Source organism: Andrena cerasifolii, chromosome 1 (assembly GCF_050908995.1).
Source record: "Andrena cerasifolii isolate SP2316 chromosome 1, iyAndCera1_principal, whole genome shotgun sequence".
In the NCBI taxonomy this organism is placed as follows: Eukaryota; Metazoa; Arthropoda; class Insecta; order Hymenoptera; family Andrenidae; genus Andrena; species Andrena cerasifolii.
In genome coordinates, this window is record NC_135118.1 from 32,402,937 (window position 1) to 32,425,934 (window position 22,998).

A 22,998-nucleotide genomic window follows, 5' to 3' on the forward strand; every position below is an offset into this window, starting at 1 on the left:
TATGCACTGAATTAGTACCTAAACATATGTAGGAAGACATACTGTAATTATTGCATCATGTGATCAACAATTACAGAAAGAGAAGTATTTTAGTGAATCTTAATAGTGAACAAATTTATTGGACTGCCACAATTTTACATCACACTCGGAGAAGGTAAGTCTAATAATTCCGTAAATGCAAGAATATCTACTAGATAAACCTAATTAATGACGTACTTAAGGACTGTAATCGATTCAAATATTTTTTTATAATGAAAATAGCGTTTTTCTTTTAGCAGTATACGTGTTCTCAATACCGCCTACCGGAGAACAATGGTTTCGATGTAATATTTGTTACAGGTGAGGTCACGAAATGTGCGAGCAATCGAAATAAACTTTATTTGTCCAATTTCCGAACGCCAAAAATAAAATATTATAAAAATCCTGCTTCTAAATTTTTGTAAAAAAAACATTTTTTTAAACCTAATCCTAATCAAAGATGGATAAAAAAACATTTATACAGCAAGAAATAACAAAAGCACCTGTGAAAATGACTTTAAAAACTCATACCAATATACATGAATTAATCAATATTTCTTGAGTTGGCGATATTAGGTACACTTTTTTCAGGACCCGATTTTTGCATATCATACGTTTTTTGACTCCTGATTAAAAATTTGTAGCTTGCAGCGATTCTAACTTATGCTACATGAAAGCTGAACAATTTCTCTTTACTTTGAAACGAACTGCATGCAAAAATATCAATTATTATTCAATTGACAGCGATTTCACTTATGCCTGGCGATATTAGGTACAGTCGCCCTAGGTACCTTTCCCTAAGTAGAATAATAGTAATTACATGGGTGGTAAACACAATGGATAAGTTTGATACTAAATTCAAACAAGTGTCATCTACTTTTCTACCGCTTTTTCAAAAGTCGTTTTTTATTTTAGTTTTCTCTTTCCACCAAATTTGCCGCTCTGGGCAGTTGCCCTGCTGGCGCCCTCTAGATGCGGCCCTGCTTGCGCTCTTACCTCCAAAAGCACTTTTCGTTTTGCGCTGGAGAATAAACTCGTCAGGATTATCCTTCGGCAGTCCCTTATCCGTTTCCTCCTCCTAAACGCCGTGTTCTCGCTTTTCGCTTTTAATCTCGGTAACATTGGCTGCGAGTGCGCAGTAAGAAAGAAAATAAGGCGACGTTTCATGCCTAAGGTTGTCTCGCACGAAGCCCTGGTGGTATCGTTCTGCGCGCACGAAATTTCCCTGTTAAGAAAGCACGTGCCGCGTAGACTTGACACCGGGTATAACGCATTTGGCTGGATTAGTGGGATAAACTAACCGCGCCGTAATACCTTCGGGTTGATTGAGAATCGATCGTCGTCCGTTCACCGCTGGCCGAGCAATCCTCGAATATAGACGTTCCACCTCGGACGCTATATAATTTACGAGCGATCGACCGATATTTTTTCTCTCTGCGGTGGGGTCGGGTCGAGCCGGGTCGGAGCTGGGAATAAGACGAGCCGCGCGAATCGCGTACATGCGTGCGCGCGTGTGCAAAGGTGGTACATCAGGCGCTGGAGCGCCGGAGCGCGCGTGCGCCGGGGAGAATGGTGAATGCGGGACTCGCGAGGACTTATGGTACGGGGCGGGTCGGTTTTGTTCGGTTCGGTTCGGTTCACTTCATTCAAGACGATAGCCACGTGCCCGAGGCTCTCAACCCGCTAACTACACCGCTGCCTTTCCCTTGCGATTCACCGCTCCGCGCCGTTTCGAACACCACGCGCGCGCGCACTCGCCTTCCGAAAATCCAATGTCGACGAAGTCTCTGATAGAAGATCAAATATTCAAGAAAGTGACAAAATAAAATTAAAAGTAAGAGCCAGTTCTACTGAATTTGCGATGAAAATACACCACCGCCATTTCTGACCGGTCCTCATCAAAGGAAAAAGCCTTATTAATATCTTGGAAATTGATTAACTTTTGGCTAAGACTGTCACTGAAATTCATCCTCAAAGGGAATTGTAAATGATGAAACGACGTGGCTTTTGTCACCATTGCCGCAAATTTACGACTCAAGCTCTCAAGCTGAGATGGCTTAGAGAGATACGTATAGTCGAAAAAGCATTTTCACTCGAAAAGGATGATATTGGTTGCAACTTATTCGTTGCAGCTTGTTAAGATTGGAAAGGACGACTTTGTCTAACCAGCGAGGACCCCAGAGAAACGAATGGTAGACTAATTGCGCAGGATGAACCATGAGTGACACGGTGTGTATAGGAGCCTGGGACTAGAGCAATTTGCGAAGTTATTCCGGATCCTGGAGTCCCTCCACCCTTCCGATGGAAGTAAATCAGGATAGTCGCGGTGTTTTCCAGCGATCCGTTGGAATCTCGCGAGGAGACCGGCTGACACGCGCTAACTCGCAAATCGTTTGCTCGCGACAGGCAGGTGGAGGACACGAGAGGTGGATAAGCCAGTCGCATAGCTCGGGCTGCTATTAATTTAGCTGCGCTATGAACCGCGGGATAGTCCCTTTATCGAGTCGAACAAGCACGCGGTAATAATTCAAAAACTGTGTAGTGCTTGGGTAAAATTAATTCGCTACCTAATTCCGGTGCACGTTCAAAGCATAGACTACACAGCGCCTGAGTAGTCTGAGTAGTGTACCTACCGAAAAAGCTTCACGCAACCTACCCCGGAGCCCGTAAAACCTTTGCGAGTGGTGTTTGGTAATTGCCTCAGCGGCGAAGAAAAGAATACATATCGATCGAGCGGTGGAAATTTACTAAGCCTCCATCAGTTTTGCTAGGTCCGTCCCGGTGTAGGTGATGTAGGTGGTGCAACCACGTAGAAGCGCATTCGACGCGGCACGGTGCGATCACGGGTTACCGCAAAACCTCCAGGTATCAATTCGAAAGTGGTACATCGCACTTAAGATGCCTTTAGCCTGGCATTCCTCGAGAGACTGTCGAGTGGGCACGCGTGCACGCGTATTCCGCTCTTCTCGAGGCGAGCGTATGCGTTTCTGCGCGAACATCCGCGCTCGCGTCTCTGCCGGTTTCAAGGATCCGTGGCTGTTCGCCGTATGGTTAACTGGACCACGCGGCAAATTCTGCCTAATCCACCCGGTCTAGCGAAAACTTAAACTCTACTATAGTCTGTGGCTGGTAGCGGTCGGCAGAAAGGCGGGCCGGCAAATGCGCCAATGGATCGAGTCGCGAGGATGCATCCTGAATGGACCAATTCAACGTGTCGGCTCACACCTATACTCCTCGTCGCTCTTTTTCTCCCGCGCTGCTGCGCTTCTACTCGGGTGCGCGTGCTCATTCACAAGCGGCGAATACCGTGCCGCAAAGGATACATTCGCCTACCTCGGTATCCCTTCAATCGTTCTCGCTCAGGTGAAGTAGAGGCATTTTCATAACTTCGCGGCCTCTATAGGTTGCTAGTCCGGGACGTCGTTCTCTTGGAATTCGCCAGCTACCGAGTGACGAAATCGCGCCACCCCAATTTACGCTATAATAGGTACACTTTCCTTGGTTTCCCACATTTCGTTCGCGAAGGAACGCGCCGAGGGAGACCTCATGGAAACGCCTCGGCTAATTGTAGCTACCTTTTTCACGTGCTCCTTCATTGCCCTGGGAGTGTCGTGACGTGGCTTTGAAATTATCACAGGAATAGGCGCACCGGTCTCACCCAAAACGAATTCAACTGATTTAATGACCGAAAATCATCCCGCTTCCTGACATAGTAGGTAACTCTATCCGTGCTCTAGCCTCGAGTCCTCCTCGACTCGTTGTCCAGAGCAGAGTGGCGTGAGGATGCTTGACAATCGACCCGTGATCGATTAGCGGGGTAGAAGCTTCAGAGCGTCAGAGACGATTCCGCGTGTTTCTAGGTTCCAGCGGCTCTAGCCGATAGCCAGGGATCCCTGGAGCGCGCGTGAGCTTGCTCGCGAGAGCGCGTATAAATACACGTAGGTGTAGGTACGAGCGCGTTAGCGAGCAGCGTGTTTGGATACGGGCAGGATGTGGGTCGCTAGCTCGAGTCTACGGAGCGGAGAGTCGCATACCACGCTTCATGCGTTCCTTATACGTTTACATATGATAGAGGCTCCTTTGCGCGACACCGCGCTCTCGCGCGCAGGACGGAAAGATTCGAGGAAGAGGGAGAAGGAGAGCTCGCGCGGAACGGAAAGGCTAGGAAGAGAGACAGATGCGAAGGTTAAAGGAGGAGAGCCCGTGGAGAGAAGGAGAGGCTGCGGGAACCGCGCCCTGCCCACGCCGAGTGCTCGACCTCGCGCTTTCAAACGCTTCGTCTCGCTTCGTAGATGAGCTACATACCTAATTACCTCGGCCGTTCCTTCTTCCCTGCCTCCCGTTTACCTCTAAACCGCTTTCGACCAGCTACCCGACAATCTCGGACATTCGCCGAATGAAATCGACTCACCTGTATGTATCCGCTGGTGCGCCTTCAGATGCGAACTCTTCGTGTAGACCTTTGTACAACCTGCAAAACCAAACAGTTACGAGCACCATGAGCGCCTGGCGGGTACTCTGTCTAGAGCCTGCTCGCGAACACCCAACGAGCAAGACACTCATCGACCACCGAGTCGATCGAAACTTGAAAATGGCCCTCCGAACGCGGCCAAGCTTGGTAACCGCGCGCGCGAAGAAACTTTCGATGAGTGCCGCGGTAACAAATGATTGATGAGTCGCTACGCTGAAGGGTAGGTGGAAACACAGACTGGTATCACGTCGCGCGAGCTCACGTGCTATCGCGCAAACTCACGTCAGAGGCAAAAAATGTGGGGTGCCGTTTTACTTACTTGTTCCTTTATGGTATTTTAAGGGTAGCTACCCTCCGGTCAAAACGCTTGAGAAGTGCGTGATTTTCATGAATTAAGAAAAAGGAACTAAATAAGATACGGTAATTTTATCAATTTTTGCCTGAGATATACAGCATTCATTGTACTACTGCAGAAATTAGAGCTCCCGACGGGCGCCACTGTAAAAAGCTAATTATACTCGCTATCGCCTTATCCACCGAAAGTAATTTTGGATCACCCATTTTTTTTTATAGACAGATTTATGCATAGAAAAACTGTTTTTTTTTGCAACATTGTGGTTAACCCTTAACTAGTATCCTGGGGTCGCTCGTGACCCTAAGCACCCAAAGTTCGATGTACAATTTTCAGTTGTCTAAGTTGGTAAACTGAATTTCTAATTAATTTTATAATAATAGTTTAACTTTCTACGCTTCTATTATTTTATACATTACCTAAGATGAAAGTATTCATAGTGGTTGCTCTAGTGTCGACTTTACAAATTTCTGTGTCCTTTTTTATTTGGGGTCTGCCACGACCCCAGTATACCAGTCACGTTTGCCAAAAACAGTATACCAGTTAAGGGTTAAACATTCTTTGTTTGCAATGAAGACGGATAAGGCGATAAGCATTCACAAATATATTTTTAGAATATTTTTAGTGGTTTTATTTCAGACGATCCTGTCACGAGTTCCGATGGCGCCCGTCAAGAGCTCTAATTTCTACAGCGGTACAGTGGATGCTGTATATCTAATGCAAAAATTGAAAAAATTCAAACAATCATTTTTTTTGTTTGTTCTTCAAATATGTAGTAATAATGTCCAACAAACTTTTATACTGTATGTTGTTCAGTTTCTTTTTTTTTAATTCATGAAAATCGCGCTTAATTTTCAAGCGTTTTGACAGGAGGGTACCCTTAATGTATTAGAATCACACTGAAGTCAGCTCTTCACGTGCGAGAATGCGCTTTTATTTTTTGTAAATTCACACATTTTCGAATCTCGCCACCTTATGTGGCCTCGTAATCAGTTTGCTTTGCGAATATCTCAGAAACTAAGGCCGAGTGACGGTAATATGTATAGGAAAAAGTTGTTTAGTATCATGTCCCTGGCAATATATTTCAAGATCATCGCAATCGCCCAGTTTATCCTTTTTTAAATAATGGGGAAGCTGACTGCCACCGATGTACCACTTGTCATCGGCGTTTTAGGTGTATTTAAGTTATCTTATTTTTCTTCCTAATTTCTATTTCTATAATACGTGCATGTATCTATAATTATTACTGTTATCATATTAGCTATTATTAATTATATAGATGTGAAAACTAATTTTGCATCTTTTAGACGTCGAAACTGGTAAAAGAAGAAAAAGATATTAAAAGTGAACTTTAGCATAAATTTTTTCAAACGGTTTATAATATTTCGTAATTTTCTCCTATTGTTGCCATTGTAATTTTCCAATCACCGGTCAGGAAAAGTGCCTTAAGCGCCCTCTGCGCTGCGCTTCGCGCCAGCTTCCCCAATACTGTAGCATGATATGACATGACAATAGTATATTTCTAAGCACGGTATCGCGGTTTAAGTTCCCCAACTTGATTACACGTGACGTGATAACAGTCTGTTTTCGCCTCAACGCACACGACGGCCATTTGCTCGTGTTCGCAGAGCTCCAAGGTCCGGTACCTATTACCTGCTCCCTACAGCTAATGCTCACCTATGAAATCACAGTGGTGGACTCTTCGTTTCTCGAGCTCGGGGTTGTTCCGCCTGTTGAATTTGGTGGTGATGGATGATGGAGGCTGAATCCTGTGGGGCGGATTCATAATGGAGGGTTGGGGATAAGGCGGGGGCGGCGTCCGCCTCGGCGGAGCGCCGATCGGCGAGCCGGGGTCGGAAATCGGCGGGGTCAACGGGGAAATGTACATCAGCCTGCTCATCGAGCCGTAAAGCGGTGACGTCGCGCTGCCCCCGACCTGATTCCCCGCTCCGTGATGATTCGACGTTGAGTCGTTGCTGGCGCTGTTGTTATTCCCGGCACTGTTGCTATTGTTATTATTATTATTGTTATTGACGGCACTACTGTTGTTGTTAGCGGTGTTGTTATTGTTATTATTGTTGGAGGGGAAGGTCTTGAAGGCGGCGGTCGCGGTCCGATGGTGAACCACTTGCAGGCCGTTCGGGGGGTTCGAGTGGCCGTTGGCGAACGTTTGCACTGGATTGGAGATTGGCCCTTCGAGGAGGTGCAGGGTAGGCGGCGGCGGTAGCGGCTCGGTTTTTATTTCCACCGGCGACAGCACCGGCGACGTCACGTCGTCGGTCTCCATCTTGACGTGCGACTGCGAGCCCAGCATGTCCGCGTTCTCCGGGTCCAGCTTTTGGATGCTGGAGGTGATGTCCTCCCAGAGGGGTGGCCTGAGGAACACGTCGTCGTCGTTGCCGGCCGGCTGACTCCTCGACGAGACGAAGCTCGCCTGCGGCCGGCACACCGGGCCGCCGACCTCGAAGAAATCCTCCATGTGCACCGAGGACTCCCTCGCATCCTTCTCCGGGTCATCGTCGTCGAGTTTCTGCAGCCGATCGAGGTCCTGTCTACACAGTAGCGTGTCCAGGTCCGATGTCTGCTGAAAGCAAAACGATGAGGTCGAGAAAACGCGTCTCTATACGCTCCGGTTCCAAGTTTCCAAGTGAAATCACGGGGTAGGGATTGGAGGGAGCTACTGGGGGCATAGTCGCAAGGTTTCCGGGCGATGTTAGCTAGACGCGCCAGCGTCTAAACCCCGTCGTTTCTCGGAAAGCGGGGCAAGCGAATTGGGACCAGGGTAGGGGAGAAAGGAGGACGACAGATTCGGTGGAGAACGTCGATGATACTCGAAAAGACGAGTCGGAGTAGGTTAAGCAAGCGGGCGGGCGATGAGGATGGACAGGTAAAGGAGCGAGTGACTTGCGGTATGCTGATTCAGGAGAGGGCACACGGCGCGTTGTTCTCGGTTAATATGCAACGAACGGGTCGAGGGTTGTGCAGCATGAGGTCTTCTACGGTTCTACACCCTCGTGGCCCAATCCTACCATGCGCGGCGGAAGACACGCCGATGTAGTACACGGAGCCAGACGCTGCGCACAGACGAAGAGAGACGGGGAGGTGAGTTTGGCCCCGAAGATCGCGGGGAGGAAGGGAGGCGATGCCGCGTCATTCTTCGCATGATTTGTACACGCGCAACGCTGCACCGCCCTCGTGTGCCATGCCACGCTCTCGACGTTCGCGACGTTCTCCACGCGCTCGACTACTACTCGATATTTCGACGAATGCCCCGAGTCTGCGCAACCTTCGTAAATATTTTAATGCGCCGCGGTACAACCAGCATAACGCCCCTTTCACGCTCCCTCTCCCTCAACACGGGCGATCAACGACCCAAGAATATGGGTGTACCATCCTTTCGACTCTTCCCTCGATTCCAGGACCCCCGCCGCCTTCGTCGATATCTCCGAAAGCTATTCCAACGATATTCGCCAATAAAGCCTGCGGACCGAAGCGATCGCTTTAAGGGGGTAGGTTACCCTCAAAATTTTCGAAAATTGTTTCTTAAGATTTTTGCATATTCCGCTAGCTAACTCTTTTTTTTTACGTATTTTAAGCACAACCTGGCCCAGAAGTTCCAAAATTTGAAGGAATTGCAGCCAAAAATGTACGAGCCTGCACATGAGATCGGATAACGGCAACACTGCATGTCCAACTTTAAACGCGATTTTCCAGAAACTACGCTCTCCGAAAACGGAGAACACAATATCTCGAAAACCGCTCCAAGAATTTGAATGAAAATTTACAGGGAGGTGCAGGAAACTATTTCTCGCAATGTATCCGGAGCACATTTTCAATATAAATTCTTAAAAAAAAGATAAAAATATTTTTCCTACAAAAGAAAGGATAAAATCATATACATCGGCATAAAAATTGTATTAATTTGTTTATCAAAATTTTGCTTCCAACACAAGTTGGAGACTGTCTTGCAGATTATAAAAATGCCTCTACTTTGTCTTTTACGTAATTCAACTGTCCGGAATCGTGTTCACCATGAGACGGTGCATCGCGTATATGCTCTCACATTTATATTTATAACTTTTTTTCCAGTAAATATATTTAATATTTTCTTTCTGTGCATTAAAGTCGACGAAATGACGATTAAAAATTAAAACAAAATTTGTCTCTATATTCATTTATTACTTCAGAATATGCGTTTGAAAAAGGGCCTGATATTTAATAATAATAATAATAATAATAATAATTTTATTAACGGAAGCCCTTAGATACATAAGTGAGAAGTATAACAAAAATAAAGTGAGCACAACGAAGGGAACATGAGTAACATTGTATAGAGGACGCCAGATAGCAGAATAATAGCATTAATCAGCAGTTAACGATATTAAAGATAGATTGTTTAAACGAGTTAAACGAGCAGTCAAAAAGATCCACCCGAGTGGAATACTTATTAACATGAGTGGCGATACGATTAATGGCATTGAATTTACCCAACATTGTACGATGAGGGTCGATGTAGAGTAGGGAAGTTCGTCTTATATTCCTAACAGGTGCATAAAATTTAATATGTTGAAGAATACCGGAACAGTCATTTTGCGGTCTTGAGGGTAACCTACCCCCTTAAGGCACCCCTTTTCACCCGCCTCGAACAACAATACTCTCCGCGTAACCTTCCCCGCTAGGCAGGTATCGATTACTTTCCACTTAGCTTCCCCTGTCGCTCTTCACCCGTCACGGCCATAAACGTCTCATTAGGTTACCGATAACGGGGACGAAGCAGGACGAACGCGTTCCTGTCCACGTTTGCTACACGCGCGAAGGCTCCCCTAAACCAGAGATGGACACAATTTTTATTTAAATAATGTTTCGAATAACGAAGAAAAGTTTTAAAAAAGTCATTCGTGATGTGTCAAATAAAGTTAACTCGGGTTAACGAACGTATGACGAATAAGTTTTTAACTTTTATTCGTTATTCAAAATTTTATTTACGGAGCCTCAGTACTTTGACGGTCTGAAAATGAGCGCGATATTTGGGAATTTTTTAAAGAGAACCCCTCAAATTTAAGGATGCATTTTAAAAAAAAACGTAACTAAAACTTTAAACGCGTTTTTCTCAAAACGTTATTTTTCGAATTGGTTAGCACGATATTTCAAAAACCAATCACCCGATTTACTTCAAAGTTGATATATATCTTCAGTAGATATTCGATTCTCGCGGTTACTAAAACTAACAAGGGAACATCCCGGACCCGGAAATTTGAAAAATTCTGAAACTTTGGGAATATGTAGGGAAATCCCTCCTGATTACAACGCAATTTTTTTTGCTGCCCAAATTCACTCTAAGGGGGTGTAATTCACCCCTGAAAATCCGGTTATTCTCCAATTTTGTGTTATAACTCGTGAACTGTAAAATATTTTTTTACCAAATGATAGATCTCATTAGAAGAAGTAACTTTTGTCTTGAAACTTTTTATCTACCTCTTACAGTTCGCGAGTTATAACACAAAATCGGAAAATTGCCGAATCTTCAGGGGTTAATTTCACCCCCTTCGAGTGGATTTGGGCAGCAAATAAAAATTGCGTTGTAATCAGTAGGAAATTCCCTACCTATTCCCAAAGTTTCAGAATTTTTCAAAATTCCGGCTTCGGGATCTTCCCTTGTAAGTCGGTTTTTGCAAAATTAAACTTTTGCGACTTAAAAATCCAGCGAATTTTTTGCAGAAATCGATGTCTGTTTTACTCGCTGCCATTTTATTTTTTAATTTACAGTATGTATCATTTAATCTCGTTCAGACGATAGCCACACTCATACAGATTACACAAATTTTTAAATTTTCTATTTTATATCTCTACACCGACTGATTTTACGCTAACAATGCACATATGATTTTTGTAAGGCGCTCTATTAGACCACTATTTTCCCATAAATTTTTATTCACAAAGCTGAAAGTAAATACGTTCAATGGTTTTATTTTAAAAAATTCCCAAAGTTCGCATGAATTTTCGCGCGCCTAGGTAGGTAGTCCCGTTAAACAAAAATTTCCCCCAAATCTCTGCCCCCAAACCAACGCGATTACTCGCAACGACAGCGAATATTTCGCCGCGGTGGATTTGCGGCAGTTTACTATTTATACGCGGTGCCTTTTGGGCAGCCGTAGCGGAAAAGTTTCGCGTTGGTCTGACCAAACCCGCCACGTACCTGCGCGGATTCGTCCATTTTCGAGTGGCCGGTAAACGCGAGAAGATATTCATTCGATCGCACCTAACATTGGTCTCCCTGACTGGCTAGTCTCCTCTTGGTAGATATACAATTTGCTTCCGTCAATTTCGAGGAGGCGAGGATGGCAATTTTCGTCCCCGATTAGCGCAGGCCGCGCGAAATCTCCGAACAGTTTTTTCGCGGCGATAGCAGGGGGCTGTGGTTCGTTGCGATTTTTCCCCGATTTCCTTATCGTACCTGGAGGATCGGAAGGCGGCTCGCGATCGTCGTCGGTTATTTGAACGACGGGCGCGCGCTGCATCTATCCTGGCCGGGACGACATGCCATTTAAATATAATGTTTCGCGCGCAAGCGCGCATATCGTGCCACGCTGCAAACTCCTTTTCAAATTGCATATCAGGTACGATCGAGTGTTGCGAGTACACCAATCTTCCGGCGATGAATAATTCATTGTGTAAATAATTCATAAATCGCTATGAGCTCGCTGGACGTTCGGCGAGCTCTCGCACCGTTCGAAAATTTCCGACGTGATTCTTTTTCAATCAATTCGCACGGATGGGGAGATTACCAATTCCACCGTCGCCCTTCGGTAACTTGTAGCGAACTCGGTGAACTGGGTTATGGGACTCGATTCACTGTTTCGTTTAATCGAAACTGAATTATGATTCCTAACGAGTTTGTAGAAGGGAAATGTTCGGATGATATTTGCCGTGTCTGTTTCATCGACTGTGTGTCGCGGCGGTACCACGAACGCGTCAGTTTGTAATTCGAAAAGGATTCTTTACGGCGCGATAACCGCTTGGAGCGGCGACGATCTCGCTTAAAGATTCACGCGACGTAGCTGTTCCATACCGTTTCTTTCGATCCGCGCCATAACGGAGGCCTCCAGGTAGTTAAGAACTCTGTGCACCGAATTTGTAAGGCAAGCGGGACGAAGGTTTCGGGATCTTGTTCGGCTTGCAAGCTGGCTGTTTCTCCTATCACTTCGGGGTTAAGGCTACCAGCGCAATAGTCGCGTAAGCCCAAAACATTTGTCTCGAGATTACAGCCAATGAAATTATTCACGCTCTAAAGTCGTTGCTTTAATTTCTATTTTTAAGTATAGCTATGATTTTTTCAAAAATATAAATGCTACATAGTAACCAGTGCTGCATAGGCCAGTATTGCGCGACGCAAATCAACAAAGTGTTCAGTGCAAACGCACGTTTTTCTGCTGCAATTTTGCGGGTGTTTATGGAAGATTGCTCGGGATATTATGGAATTAAAATTTTGCTGTATAAGAGGTGGTTTAGGCTGAAATGTCAGTTCACCCGAAATTGTGGGTTGGGACCACAATTAAGGGGGTGCATGGGTATTTCGGGGTGAAAAAATCGAAAAGAAATCCATTGTTTATTATAGCCACGAGTCTTAGAAGTATTTTAAAAAAAATTTCATTGGGAAAATCGAAAAATTGCGAGAGTCACAGCGGGAAAAGTAACGGGCGGTCCAACGCAGGTAAACGCGCCGCGGCGGTGAACTTCGTAACTCGAGAGCAGATCGATACTTTTTTGTTGTCGAAATTTTAACTGATCCTACAAAACACGTTTCTCCACGAGGTGGAACTCGCTTACTAAGATCGCATATCTTTAACAAAATTCGAGATAACATTTATCACCGAATTATTTCAGGAACATCCTTCAAAGTTGATATTTTCGTCGGGTTTTATATTCTTCAAATCACGAGTCTCTGATTTTTAAAAGTTTTTCGTTGCTTATGCTGCACTTTGATTAACCCCAAGTTCGAAAAGAAACACTCGTGTAAATGTTTAAATAATTTATGATTACTTTGTTGCACGTATAGTACAAACGTAGGTAACGCTTATAATAATAAGAAAGCTACGAAATGAGCAGAAATGGGGACATGAGCAGAAATTGGGACATCCACCTTAGGATAAAACCAAGAGCAAGAAAGATTCGAGAAAAACACGTTATAAGTTTCTGGGCAAAGTAGACGCTGTAAGTTCCCGTTTGACCTTTTTAGCTGCCAAATCAACAATTTTGCGAATTTTAATACCAACCAAGCGGCGTTTGATTCAGAGAAGATAGTACGTTCGGAAAGTGCAATAAAAAATGGATTTTTCGACTGCCTAAGGCCCTTAGAGGCCCCCCCAAACCAACGCGATTATTCGCGGCGGCAGCGATTATTTCGCCGCGGTGGATCCGCGGCAGTTTGCTAACCCTGCAACTTAACCCTGCTGACAAATTCTACTGTGCGAAAATAAGGCTGCTCCGCGGTCCTCGAGGCGGCCGGCTGGAAAATATATAGACAGCTATTGCGAGGAGCTCGATCGTCCACGGTCTCCTCTCCTCCGCCCCCGCCGGCATCTCGCGCCGCTCTTCTTTCTCTCTTTGATTTCGTTGGAGCGTGTCTCTCGATTCGCGCTCGAATAATAATAGTGCGGAGCGCGAGCAAAGTTCGTCCATCCGGCTATTAATGCGCGTAATCATAGAGCCAGGCTCGTCGGTGTTAATAATGCGTTTCCGAATCTGTCAGGCAGGGGAACGAACACCCACGCCGCGCCGTCGATAGATAGTGCGTCGTCATCCTAACTGCTCCGCAACATGAGAAACGTTTCTGTCTGCGTTCCCTCCCGCTCGTCTGCACCGCCTGGCATTTTTTATCCCGGCCAATCGCGGCCGCCGCGCGCAATGAGTAAGTGCGTACCTAGCTGCAGAGGAACGCGCGCACCCGCGCTCTCGTTTACACGAACCTCGCGGTAAATCGTGCCGCTTCAACCCCTAACGAGGGAGCATCCTGAAGGAAATTCAAAGAATTCTGAACTTTTGTCAGTGCGTGGGGAATTTCCTCCTGATTGCGACGCAATTTCTGTTTACCGCCCAAATTCACTCTAACGGGGTGTAATTGACCCCTGAGAATTCGGTTATTTTCCAATTTTGTGCGATAACTCGGGAACTGTAAAATAATTTTTTTTTACCATATTATTATTATTATTATTATTATTTGTCTTTATTACTTGACACATCTAGAGAAGAAAATAATACATGAAGACAAGCGAAGTAAATGGCGGGGCTGCAGTACAATACTGTTAGAAGCCTAACCATAACTAAATAACTAACTAAATATGCTGGATCTAATTAAAAGAAGTAACTTTTGCCTTGAAACTTTTTCTCTGTCTGTTACAGTTCGCGAGTTATAACAGAAAATCGGAAAATAGCCGAATTTTCAGGGGTTAATTTCACCCGCTTCGAGTGAATTTGGGCAGCAAAAGAAAATTGCGTTGTAATCAGGAGGAGATCCCCTACATATTAACAGAGTTTTAGATTTGTTTTAATTTTCGGGTTCGGGAGCTTCCCTCGTGAGTAGTAAGTAGAAATTGCGCCGCGTCGCTCGGATGCAGGAAAACTGGGAGAATTCAAGGCTCAGAAGCAAATTCCGAAATCGCGGTCGCTGTTTCGCGAGCTACGCGGGCAATCGATCTGAGTGACGTCGTGCAAGCATTCGGCTGTGTAAAGAAGTACTGTCCAACTTTATTAGTACCTGCTATTATTAGGTATTACTATTACTTGGTTTTATTATTATTATTATTATTATTATTATTGATTAGGTATTATTATTATTAAGTATTATTATTATTATTATTATTATTATTATTATTATTATTATTAGGTATTATTATTATTAAGTATTATTATTATTATAATTATTATTATTATTAGGTATTATTATTATTAAGTATTATTATTATTATTATTATTATCGACGGGAAACCCTTTAGATTTTAGAATACCTATAGAGAAATCTAAAAAAATGACAAAGGCAAAATAATATCAAGTTTTCATTTACTATATATTAAAGAGGAAGGACCAAAGCATATTTTGGCATATTTGTTATTAAGGAATTACTTCAAATAAAAAATGAAAAAAATTGAAAACAGAATATCGTATCAACTAGCCCCGCATTGATACATTTTGCCTTCGTCCAAATAACATTTTTTCATTCCTTTTGCATGTATTCTCTCAAGTTTTCATTTACTATATATTAAAGAGGAAGGACCAAAGTATATTTTGGCATATTTGTTATTAAGGAATTACTTCAAACAAAAATTAAAAAAATGAAAACTAAAGAACGTATCAACTAACCCCAGTCTCCCCTACCTCCGAAGGAAGCGAGCACGGAGGAAAAGCGCAAGGAGAGCCGCAAGTTGTTCCACAATAATTGTCGGTTAGCGACGGCTGCGGCGATGTTCCTCCGCGTGCAGCGTCGTCATATATCATAATTATCGAGGGCGAATCATCGGATGAATTCAACGGCGATATAGCGACAGCTTTATCGTTTGGTCTATTTATCGGGTCTCGGGCCAAATGGGACAAGGAAGATGGATGAAAAGCCGTGACAAGGAAAGCAGCCATGCTGCTCGCGGTAACGAAGCGTAGCGCGCAGAAGCGAGCTCGCCGAATCAATCTGGCGAGGCCACACCCTCTGACCTAAAGCCGTATTATCGCGATAAACGCCCGGGGAAATGTCAGCCAGCAACCGTCAGCCATTTTTGCGAGAAGCTTTCCAGCCGAGGACGAGCCTCCGAAATTATTTCGCGGCCGTCCTTTTGACCGATTCGTTTCACTCGCGGGGGTGGTCACGGGATGTACTGGTTGATCAAAGCACGGGGGACCAATTTTACACAGCAGAAAAGGAAAAATTTTATCGGTAACCGGAGAAACGGCAATATCCGTTGATCTTCGGGAGAAGATTGATTTAAATATATTTTCCAGTTCAGTGTTGCGTTATTAATGTAGGGAGGTGCGGTAATTATGGAAGGGTTGCCGCACCTTATGGAAAATTGTCAACGTGCCTAAATTTTGCAGTGGTAACTTTTGCCAAGGGTAAATGTTATTAGGTAAAGTAGTTGCACATCTTCTGATATTACTCGCGTTGGAGAAAATCAGAATTTCAATATTTCTCACCCCTGGAGAATTAGAACTAACAATGGGAACATCCCGATCCCGGAAATTCGAAAAATTCTGAAACTTTGTGGATATGTAGGGAAGTTCCTCCTGATTGAAATGCGATTTTTGTTTGCTGCCCAACTTTACTCTAAGGGGGTGTAATTGACCGCTGAAAATTTGGTTGTTTTCCGGTTATTTTGTGTTACAACAAGTGAACTGTAAAATAATTTTTCACCAAATGATAGATCTAATTAAAAGGAGTAACTTTTGTCTTGAAACCTTTTGTTTATCTCATTCTGAAACACTTTTAACTTTCCATTTAAACTTGTTAATTTTAAGTTTTTATTTGAAAAAATAGTAAAACCAAAGTAAAATGAAATATATTAAAATTGCAAAATAAATTAGTTCCCACAAATAGTATTTCTGCCTTTCTAAATTTTCACATTCGTTAAATATAAAATAAAAATAAAAAGTGAAAGAAAGGTCAAAAGTCCAGAAATATGTTTGGATTATCAGATTCGTCATTAAAAAATAAATAATTTGCCTCGAGATATTATGCATTTTAAAACACTTTTTTTGTACTTTACACATTAAAAATATCATGTAGTCGACTTAGCTTCCAATACAGTACAGTATCGGGCCATCCTTAAATTACGTAAGGGTATTTTGGCGATTTTTACCCCCTCCCATTAGTATAAGAATTCGTAAGATTTTATATTCCAACTCCCTCCCCCTTCCTCCCTCGCATAATAATTTCTTCACGATTTAAAACAAAATTATCCAACTCGTGTGCCATGAAACATCGTTCTTAGACTACTGATATTAAAAATTAGGTAAAAAAATATTACGCAAGACGCTACCTAACTCCTATTTCTCCCTTCGAAGAAAAACGTAAGAAATTCGCGACCACCTTCTCCCTCAAATATCCTTGCGTAATTTAAAGAGGAACCCCATCAATCCCGCATAAAAGTGCGGCATCTATCCCGATTAAAATTGCTTCGTCCCTCCCAGTGCGGCATCTCTCCCATAATTACCCTATCTAAGTAGAAAGTCAGTCGTTCCAGCTCCATAAAGCTGCGGCCGAAACTAAACAAGAAAAGGTCAACTACCGACCGTTTAAAAGTTTAAGCAAACATTCACCGAGAGCTGCGCGTCGTTTTTGATATCTGCGATCTGGCGCCCGTTCTTTCCCGTGGAGGAGCAACGCGACGAGTCTCGCGAGCGTTTGGGGAAGGACATGCGTCACCGGGACACGAAAAGGAGGAGTGCAAAGTTATACGAAAATAATGGTGACTATACAACAGTGTCGTCCCATGCGCGGCAAGCCGGTAATTTACTTAAATGATGGCGCGAGATGGGCGACGCCTGTGGCCCGAACCAACTACTCCACGAAGAAAAGGAAGAAGGAGACGCAGAAGGAGGAGAAGAAGAAGAAGAAGAAGTAGAAGAAAGTTCCGAGACGAAGGCGTAAAGAAAGAAACGGGGGAGGCGTGGCACAATCAAGGATTAAGTTCAGACGCAAATTCGGCCAGCGATTTATGTCTCGGTACCTACGTTTCTTCGGAATGTCGCCAGGGCGACTTCTCGCTCCGAAATTGATACGCTCCTCTGCGTCGAACCTTTTAGAAATGCCGATCTCTCTTTCGCGTATCGTTTTCAAATCTAATCGTAATCGAAATCTCTTCTAGCTGCAAACCAACGGCCATCGAGCGTTGCTGGCGTCGCTCGTTAATTCCGCAACCCGGGGGAGGAGATTTGCGATTGAAACGTTGCGACAGGCAATATCTAATATTCGTGGAAGCTGGGCTAGGTAGTTTCGCGAAAGAGAAGGGAAGAAAGCGATCGCGATTTCGACGGGCATTAGCTAATCTAAGGTGATTGTTAAGGGGTTATTCGCACGTCAGCAGGGTCGAAAGTTAGCCCTGTGCGGTTTGATGACCGTGATTACAGTCCAGCTTTGCGAATGACGAGGCTTTCTAAACTCAGTGACCGCCGTATCTGTTCTGACCTATTATTTTTGTAGAAAGTAATCCATGGCCAGATTAATAGTCAGGATTTAGTCGCACTGATTCGTCTCCGAGCCCCACAACGGTCATTGCGTTAGAGACCTCTTTTTGTATCGGTTGTCCCTGAATATTATCACTATACAGTCGATCCCTTAAATCGTGCTATGGATGAGGTGAACCAGTGCCCCGCTGACATAGACTTGTTCGCTGACTCCTTCGCTTCGCTCAGGAACCAATTGCTTAGGAGACTGTTACCTCTGTAATTTAATTTAATTTAAATTAATTTAAGCACCTTTGGTGCTGTGATTAGGTCTTAGGGCTCAGACTGTTTTGTTTGTTTTTATTTATTTTATTTCGCTTTATTTTATTTTATTGTTTTACATTTTATTTTATGTTATTTTATGGTTTTGTTATATTCACTTTATCTTTGTACTAATCTGTTCTATAGTTTGTATCTAAAGGGTTCTCCCGTTAATTTAATAATAATAATAATAATAATAATAATTTCTTTATTTCGGAGCCAGCGGAAGGTCTACTGCGTGGGTTTGCAATTGAGGATTCTTGTGCAAGTTAAGGAACAAATATCTCTTTGAAATTTTAAACGCGGTTTTGTTAAAACGGATTTATCGATTACGGTGACCACCGTTTCGCGAAAATCCCTCCACCAATCTTTCCGCAACTTTGCAGGCTTCTTCTAGGCATACCAATCTATAGTGCTTAATCAAAAGATTTCCATTTCACGGACGACAAATCGGTGTCTTTTTGTACGAAAATCGATCGTTTCACTTGAGGGGTCTCCCCACCTTGACGGACGAAAAATGATGCGGACTTTGAGAATTTATTAAAACAGAACCATTGAATATATTTACTTCCACCTTTGTGGCTTCATTTGTCAATCTTTAGAGAATACGAAGAAAAAGATGTATGCAAAAATAGCGGTTATATCCGGAGTTATAGCGCTTCAAATAGAGCGCCTTACAAAAATCATATGCGCACTGTTGGCATATAATCAGCCGTCGTAGTTGTCTCAAACAGAAAATTTAAAAATTGGTGTAATCTGTATGAGTGTGGCTATCGCCTGAACTAGATTAAATGAGAAATATTGAAAATTAAAAAAAAATGCCAGCGTCTAAAACAGACATCGATTTCTGCGAAAAATTCGCTGTTTTTTTAAGTCGCAAAAGTTTAATTTTGCAAAGACCGTCGTAGTTTTAGTACCCGCGAAAATGGGATATCTACCGAAGATATATATCAACTTTGAAGTAAATCGGGTGATTGGTTTTTGAGATATTATGGTAACCAATTTAAAAAACATCGTTTCGAGAAAAACGCGTTTAAAGTTTTAGTTACCGTTCTTTTAAATTAATTATTTTTTTAAATGTTGTCTAAATATGTACAAATATAAGCATAAACTTTTTAAATAATATAACTTGAGGGTTCCTCTTAAAAAAAATCCCAAATCCCGCGCTACGGAGACCCCTTAAGCATCCGCATTTTGTCCCGGATTAATATTTCCTAAAAAGAAACGATTCACCACTAGATAAACTAATATACTACCTAATTTTTTTTGCTTTTTTGATATTAGATAACCCAGTCCCGAGTAGCAATCCTCACCGCAAACCACCTTCTCAAAAAGAGCTTTCCGGAAATCGACCGCCACCTCGAAATAAATAAATATTTCTGCACCAAAGTATGAGACAAAAATTTGTAAAAATGTTTCTTCACCTAAATATAAAAGTAAACCCATAATTCCTCCAATACGTTCCCAAAAAATCGTTCTTTCCTTACCTCCTAAATAGCGCTTTAATTGATCACGCGCAGACGTGCCCCTGCATCTGCAGCATCCCCGCGAAGAAAGTTGAGCGAAAAAGTACCTGCCCACGTTCCAGCGGGGAATCAGACACGAAGTTTACCAGAGCTATGTAGTAAGAAGCTATAGCGTTCCGATCGATGACCTATATATCGAATAACTATCTATTTCGTAAGTTTGAACAGTTTGAGAGAACGGAACGAGTACCTATTCGCCTGGAGCGAGAGACAAAGGACTCTTGTCCGTAAAGGCGCGAGGGAAGACGGTAATAATGTCACTGGAGGCGAGGCAGTTGATTGGAGCGACGGTAGGTAGAGGAGGAATCATAGGTGGACGAAAATTGGCACCTCGAAAGAGGAGCAGCGAGAAGCGAAGTTCCCAGGCTTGAAACGAAAAATCGAAAGGGTGGACGTTGGATAAAACAAAAAGGACAAGTCCCTGGATCGAAAAATGTCCAAACCGATTGAGACATAGCTTTCGAGCTCCGAGGGCAAACGAGGAGATACCGAAACGGTCTGGGCATGTATCCTTTCGTTTCGTTTCGTCTGGAGTCAGAACAGCTCAGCTTCAAGCTCCTTCTTTTCTCCTCGCTTCTCCTCTCTTCCGTTCGCCTCTGTTGTCCGGCGTTCGAGGGGGCTGTACTGCTGCGGACACGTAGATTCTATCTCGCCATTCAGCCGCCTAGGTAATAAAACTCTTGCGTCCATTATTTACTTGCATTATCGTTACTTTACGCCCACGCGAACGCGCCACGTATTTATGGCGAAATTATTCAGCATTATTTCGCGGATATGAACGAGATGGGAGATACGGCCCACCGATAGATATATAATTCGCGGATCCCTCGAAAAGCCGGGGGAAAGCCAGGGGAAGCTTGGTCTTCGCTGGCGTGCTGCGAAAATCAGCCGCTACGCTCTGATCACTTCGTTGACACTCTGGGCGTGAGCCAGAGTCGGGCGAAATGTGATCTAATTGCAAACTAGAAACCACGATTAAACTTTGACAAAATTGTGGCCAACTACCTAAATTAACGGCTACAGAAAATAACGCGTAATCAATTACGCAATTATATTTTAATTGTAATTTGTAATTAGATTGCAGTTTGCTCAACTCTGGTGTGAGCCACTTATAAGCTGACTTTGACACACTGTATTCTATGTGCAAAATAAATACCCGTTTTCCAGAGCTCACTTACGAACTATTTTTTCTCCCAAAATATTATACTCTGTTGATTTGTTGCTTCTGATATTGAAATTTGTTGAAGTTACTGATTTTCGAAGACTTTCTTCGTTTCTTCTCGACGTATGGTAATCCAGAATTTTTTTACAAAAGCTGTGATGAAATTTCAATCCAAAAGCTATCGGAATACATTCTAGGGACCCTGAAATTGACCCCTGATTTTTTTCATAACGTTTGGATTCTTTGAATGGGAATGGCAGTCGTTCAAAAATTCATCGAAAAAAGAGGTGTGTCAACCCAAACCTTCCGTTACACGCGCTTTTGTAAAAAGTAGAACAGTTGCGAGTTATTAATTTTCTTTCTGCCCGAGAGCGACCAATCGGTTGCCAACCCTTCCCCAATCCTCGAGCTATGCCTCCTGCACTTTATAAAAAATCCCCGCCTCTGTTACTCCAGGTCTTCAGTCTGGATGTACAGACGTCGAAGAGAAAAATTCGTCGTTTCTAGGAAAGTGCAACGCGCGTGTAAAAGTTGATTGGAAGAATTAGAACTAATGCGTGAAAGGTGTCACCGGAGCAATGGAAGTGAATAAAACAATACTTATTTATAACAATAATTGTTTACTCCCTTCCATCTTCTTTTATTTTTCAAACACACCTACGTGGCCTTTGACTTTATAAAATAAAATTATTTCTAAAGAAAAGTCGTATGCTCAACTTACAAAAAATTCAGAATACCGAATGAAACAAGGAGCGGCTAAAAATATCAACAGACACAAAAATCGTAATGCTATAAAAAGTACAACGCGCGTGTAAGAAATGGTTAAGATCGCCGGCGACGGGACCGAAGGGGGTGATCGTTGAATCACAGGTGCGCCTGGTGTTCTTGTTGAGGAAACAGGTCGCGATCGGAACATGTGCACGTAGGTGGAATAAAGGAAGAAAATGTTTGAATTCGTTGCCGCGCTTATTCGGTGCGCAAAGTGGCCGAAACGGGGAGCGAGGATCCGGAGGAGATCCAGCCGCTGGGGAACGAATTACTTTCCATGGGAGTATCATTGTTCCCTCTACACATTTCGTAACTAGATTGGCATTTGTGATGCAAGTCGAGCTACACTGACCTTTAAACAACTTTCTTTAGGCTACGCGTGACTTGATCTAAGAACTCGGCTGGCTTCTCGGTTGCCTCGTTCACCCAGTTGATACTACGTGCTGCGGTGCTCCGCGTGCTCACGCGCTCCCGCGGTCCCGCGCATGCGCGCGCGCCAGCGCCTGCGCATGCCTGCGGTCTGCGCGTCGGTAACAGCATTGCCGCGATTCCCGATACCCGTCGATACGAGCTTGCTGGACAAATGGCCCTCGTCCGAATTATTCTTTCACTGTTAACTACAGCTGTCGAGATACCGCTCCGCGACAAATCGCCGGCGCGCCGCGGCATCGGCGCGCGTGAAATGTCACTCTTTTGTAGCGTCGGTCTTGCTAAGCAGTGGCACGAATATATTTCTCGCGAGGATCCAGCAGAGGATTAGCGAAGATATTTAGAACGAAACGACTACGTCGGTTGATTAAAGGGGACTGTGACCTGGCGGGCTGTTACCGCGCCCCGCGACGCTCACCTCACGTACGGCGCGTTACCGTTACGCCAACAAATTGCTGTCATCCGAATTATTCTTTCGCGTACTCCTTTGGACGCGGCGAAACAATCGTCTCTGCTGCGACCGAGAAAATGACGCGCGCTTCGTGCGCCGTTGCGATTTCACCGTAACCACAGGGCGCGGAGATTTATGCGCGCAGACCCTCCATGCTCGCAGCGTTAAGCAGATCATAAATATGAAAGACGGGAAACCAAAGGAACGCGAAGGAAACATCACGCGCACTCAGATATCAAAACGGGCCGACAGCTCGAGCCCGAGTCTCTTCAACGCTCGACGGAACCTGGACTTCCGATTTTGGGGACGTTCTTGGGGGAACGAGCGATACGTTAACGCATTTGTAGTTCGTAC

General features: G+C 43.9%; 1 protein-coding gene across 2 annotated transcripts in view; it reads right to left on the reverse strand.

Annotated features, from left to right (window-relative positions):
- The window catches only part of LOC143375999 (uncharacterized), a 103,473-nt gene that overhangs the window by 10,555 nt on the left and 69,920 nt on the right, over window positions 1–22,998 (reverse strand). Inside the window, exons 2-3 of one of the 2 annotated variants that reach the window (XM_076825777.1) lie at window positions 6,519–7,425; window positions 4,430–4,489 (exon numbers count right to left, since the gene is read on the reverse strand). In XM_076825777.1, coding sequence (XP_076681892.1) covers window positions 4,430–4,489; window positions 6,519–7,425 — 967 coding nt within the window. The remainder of the gene's footprint in view (window positions 1–4,429; window positions 4,490–6,518; window positions 7,426–22,998) is intronic. The other variant, XM_076825785.1, reaches the window with a different exon arrangement.